At 53.9% G+C, this 4,828-nt stretch overlaps 1 protein-coding gene across 1 annotated transcript in view; it reads left to right on the top strand.

The window, feature by feature from the left end:
- Positions 1–3,140, top strand: part of TOE1 (target of EGR1, member 1 (nuclear)) — a 9,137-nt gene extending 5,997 nt beyond the window's left edge. The window contains exons 6-7 of the mRNA XM_018572317.1: positions 495–666; positions 2,450–3,140. Of these exons, the coding sequence (XP_018427819.1) occupies positions 495–666; positions 2,450–3,136 (859 nt within the window). The 3' untranslated portion in view covers positions 3,137–3,140. The remainder of the gene's footprint in view (positions 1–494; positions 667–2,449) is intronic.
- The last annotated feature ends 1,688 nt before the right edge of the window (positions 3,141–4,828 follow it).

Genomic DNA, 4,828 nt, shown 5'->3' with positions numbered 1-4,828 from the left:
TATCTCAGTCACTGTACTGCTGTTGTCACATGTTATATGAAAGAACACATCCCCTGCATCCCTTTAGATGTGCGTTCCTGCTGACCTCTGGACGCTGCAGAACGTAATTGAGCGTTGCGTGTACTATGAGCGAGTGATGAAGCGACTAAGGTCTGCGGCACCCAGGGGCCATCAGTGAGCCGGGTGCATGTCTGATGGGAAGCCAGGGATGTTTTTCATTGAACGTTCCAGCTCTTGGCGCCTCCCATCAAACTACGAGCAGAGACCGGCAGAAGGACGCAGTGATGACGCCACCGCGTCAGAAAGAAACTATTTCTTGAGGGGAAAAAAATGGTTTGAAGAATGAATTGCATGTTTCTCAGTGAGGGAGCGGGGACTAACGTGTGTCTGATGTGAGGAGAGTGGCGGCAGCGGACAGACTGACCCTTCTGTAGTCAGCTTCCATTGTCATGAATTATGTAAATATCAGAACGCATGTTTTTTTTGTCATGCAGCAAGCGTGAGAACTGCCGGCGGATGGACTCCAGCACCAGTCACCTCTCCGTAGAGTTCTGTCACTATTCTGCAACCATGTCGGCTTATGTGGACTATCGGCTGTGCTCCCTCCCCGACCAGGAACCCGTCGCCTCTGCCGCCGAACCGGCCCCCGTCTGCGAGAGGTTCTCCGTAAGTGTCGTCTCTCCTCCCTCGTTTTCACATTCGCGTGCCGGGCGGCAACGCCGATATGTTTTCTTCCACAAAATGTCGAATCTTCAGTAGTAAGTTGTTCAGCCTTTTAATACCCATCCCCCCACCCCACCCCCTCCATGTCTGAGGAGGACTGCTTAGCCTGAGAGTCAGGGGTGAAAGGTCAGCTGCTGTAAGTGCCGGGTTCACACCTAGGCGTATCGAATATGCGCGTTTGTACTGCGATTCAGGGTAAAAAACCACGCGTTTCCGAGGGCTACCTGGCTGTATCCCAATGGATACGCGCGGCAAATACGCCCCAAAGGAGCCCCTGTACTTCTTTGGGCGTAGGGTGTTTTGCAGCGCTGTAAAACGCCCAGGTGGGAGCCACGCCCATAGGCAATCATTGGTTTTCACATGTTGAGCGTTTTTACAGAGCGTAGGAACGCGCAGGTGTGAACCGGGCCTAAGTGCTGCGTGTCTCATAGACCCCGGCGCTATGGTTGTGCCGGGCAGGCGGAGGTCATTAGTGAAGGGCGCTGTGCTCCCGCCCCCTCTGATAGAAGCCGGGGGGCGACTGACTTTCTGGGACCTTTCCAGTTGGGGTCGGGTCCTTCATCTTGAGGAAGTTTCTTCAGATGCCTGCCCTCGTTCCGCCCCCGATCAGGCGAGTGCTGTTAGCTGCGCTGTGCGGATTCCTGCCCCTTGTCACGTCACTGGATCCGAGGGATCGGGGGCTTTCTTTAGATCTGAAGTTTGGGGTCCGGGGGGGGTCAGGCAGCCTCAGTGGTATCTCTTGTGCGTCATCTTCATCCTCAGTATCATCTCCCCAGTCCTGGGCTGCGGTCTGACGTCCAATTCCTTCCTACCCTTGTGGGATTGATGGATATCGTGGGATCGGAGTCACTTCCCACCCATTGTCCTCGCCGGTCCAGGTTTTGGTTTTCTCTTCTATTCGGAGTCCTTTCCCTCAGGGGAAAACAAAGTCCAAATCCCATTCGCACTGCCACGGTCTCAAAACCACAAGGTATATGTGTCGCCCAGGTGACCACACGGACGGCGCCGTGCAAAACACTAATAGTAAATTAAAAGTAATTCACCGGCACACACCTGAAGTGTCACTGACGCTCTGATGAAGGATCCCGGTGCGGACCCGAAACGTTAGCACCGTATGACAGCATGTGACATTGGGTGTTGAATAAACATATCAATACTTTAAAAACCCTTCGAGTGTGTGCCAGTGAATTACTTTTATTTACTTTCCCTCAGGGGGTGACTTCTCTGGAGGTTTTGGGCCGGAGGTTGGTTCTGTGTCCTTCCTCTGGTCTTGTAGGGGGGCTCGGCCACCATCAGGGCTCCGATTTGGGTGTCAGTCCTTCAGGCAGTTGTCCCCAGATCTCTTCATTGGGCCCCTTAGTGATTTGTTTTTGTGTTGCCACCCCTCCTCCCCCTCAGTTGGATGTCCCGGCCGCATCTGAATTGCAGTGTCCCTCCAATGTGCAAGAAAGAACTGTAGTTGTACTTGTATCCTGTTTCTGGAGCCCACTGGTTCCGACCCTCTCGTGATTACTTTTAATGCTCTCGGTCTTGCTTGCCTCAGACTGAGTACAGGATCCTGAGCCGGCCCACCGTTGTTTTATGTTTGCCGGTGTCCAGTCCTTTTTGTAAGAGGCAGTTAACCCGACAGTATCTGAATTCCTGTGCCCCGCCGCGGCCTTCAAGATTGTACGACGCGTAGAGAAATGCTATTCTCCGGATGTCTAACGTTTCCTCTGTATTACAGGCATACGGCTGGTGCGCCGACGGGGCAAAGTGCGAGCTCTCGCACAACATCGACCTGATCATTGACGAGGACGAGAAGGGCCGAGAAGACAAGAAGAAGAGGAAGAGACGGAAGAGGAAAAAGCAAGCCGCGGCACAAGAAGAAGAGACCAACGAGGAGGTGAGCATGGAACCTCCTTGTAGAAAGCCCTTTCTGGACCCTCCTGAGACCCCCGAGCGAGAGGAGGAGAAGGGGCGGGTCCACATGGAGACCAAGAAAGAAGACTTAATGGAGGAGACGGGTGTGCGGTCCTCTGACCAGTCAGAGGTGAAGGAAGCGCACGCGGAGACGCTCTCCTCCAATCAGAGCGGAGACCACAATGGACCTCCAGTGGTTGTAGTCACGGATTCGTCCCTAAGCAAAACCATTGGCGGGGGTCACCACAAAAAGAAACCGCCGAGCACCTCTGACGCGGGGACCCACAGGGCCGGCTTTGACGCCTTCATGACCGGCTACATTCTGGCTTACGTGTGGATGCTGAAGAAAGGGGATCGCGCGGACGCCGCCGCCGGCTGCCTCCCGGACTGCCAAAATAAAATCTATCTGAGCGGGAAGAACGTTCCGCTGCAGATCGTGAAAAGCGTCTTCGCCAAAAACTCCCGCGCCCACCTGCAGAAAATGAAGCTGATCGGGGCTCAGGATTGCTGACGGTCCGAGGAAAGGAACGCGCTGACCTCGGCGCCATTTTGTTTTCTTTTTCCTAATAGTTTCACGTTTGTGGTCGGGTCAGGCGACTCGCGAGACGTCCGGCTGTATATTCTCTGTGTTCCGGAACATTCCCATCAGCACTTTCACAGCCTCATTGAAGTGCAGCAGGTGCCTGTAACATCCAGTGGGAGTCCATTTAAAAACTCAATGCGGATATAACTTTATTGTTCAGGACAAGCAAACGCAGAGCCCCCCCCTGCCTGAGACATCCTCAACTGCTATGCTCCGCCACGCCCCCCCCCCCAAAAAAAACTGGGCTGAATCATAGGTGGTTTTGGGATCTTCATGATTTAGTTCAGTCATTTGTGTGAAATGCATCGTAAGAGGAGGTCTCAGGTGGGGGGGGAGGGGGTTGTGGGTTGTCTGTGTTTGTTTGTGCAGAACAATAAAGTCACATCAGCATTGAATTTGTAACCGCTGCCGGCTTTTTCATCCTGGATGCAGCGGCCGTTCAGGGCCTAGGACGGGCAGGCAACCTCGGCTCTCCAGCTGTGCTGAGACTACAAATCCCATAAGGCATTGCGAGCCACATGCATGACTCCCAGAGGCAGAAGCATGATGGGATTTGTAGTTTCAGCACAGCTGGAGAGCCAAGATTGACTACCCCCTAGCCAAGGACAAGCCCCAGCCTGGCTCCTTATTATTATTATTATTATTATTATTGGCTGGTGAGGGCTGAACACATTTACGGACTTGCCTCTAGAGCATTGGTAGCCAAACTCCGGCCCTCCAGCTGTGGGGGAACTACAAATCCCATAAAGCATTGCAAGATTCTCACAGCCACGACTCCCGGAGAGAGATGCATCATGGGATTTGTGGTTTCACCCCAGCTGGAGTGGGCTGCCCCTGCTCTAGAGACTGGTCTGATTCCAAATAGCAGAAGACATGGAGCTTCTATAGGCGACGGGGTTCATAACTCGGCTTAGGAAAGCGATCCAGGATAGCCAATGGGCGCACGGCCGCGTACCGCGCATTGCTTTATGGAATGAGCCGGGGCTGGCTCTGTGTTTTGGCAGCTTAATGCGAGCAGATCTGTGCCGTGCCTGCGCCGGACATACTGGCGGGGTGGCGATAACAAAAGGTCCGGTATTGCTTTAATCACATGATCAGTCCCAGAGATGTGAAAGGAAACATTGCGCGCACCCTGGCGTGCCTCGAAATGCCGTGCAGCACCGTGTGCACTTCCCCAGAGATGGAACGCCCCGTGCGGCGCGGCGTACCTCGTATTGCTTTGAACAAGCTGCCAGGTATTGACCTCAGACTCTTTGCAGGAAGGGCAGTGAGACCATTGCAGGGGGGAGGGGATGCTGGGAAATTCTGTCATTAACGCCCTCCTCTGCGTGGTACCGGTGCCATTGCTGAGTCCGGAGCATTGAGCGACGACTGGGTTCCATCATCCTAATGTCACAGAGGAAGTTCTGTGGGTTCCAGAGCCGGCAATAGGCCGAGCGAAGTGCTAATTTCAGGGAATGTGACATTCGTACAGAAGTGCAGTTTTGTACATTCAGAATTATTTCAAGGAGGCGGTAGCTGATGTTTCTTTGGGACTGTCCAGCAGGGGGCGACAGCGCTGCGACTCGTCCAATTCAGCAGCTCCCAGAATGAAGGTGACCGGCGCAGAGTCCGAGCGCC

Source organism: Nanorana parkeri, unplaced genomic scaffold (genome assembly GCF_000935625.1).
Source record: "Nanorana parkeri isolate BGI_ZX_2015 unplaced genomic scaffold, ASM93562v1 scaffold1997, whole genome shotgun sequence".
Lineage (NCBI taxonomy): Eukaryota > Metazoa > Chordata > Amphibia > Anura > Dicroglossidae > Nanorana > Nanorana parkeri.
The sequence above is the reverse complement of the archived record's forward strand: the minus strand, read 5'-3'. Positions and strand labels throughout refer to the sequence as shown.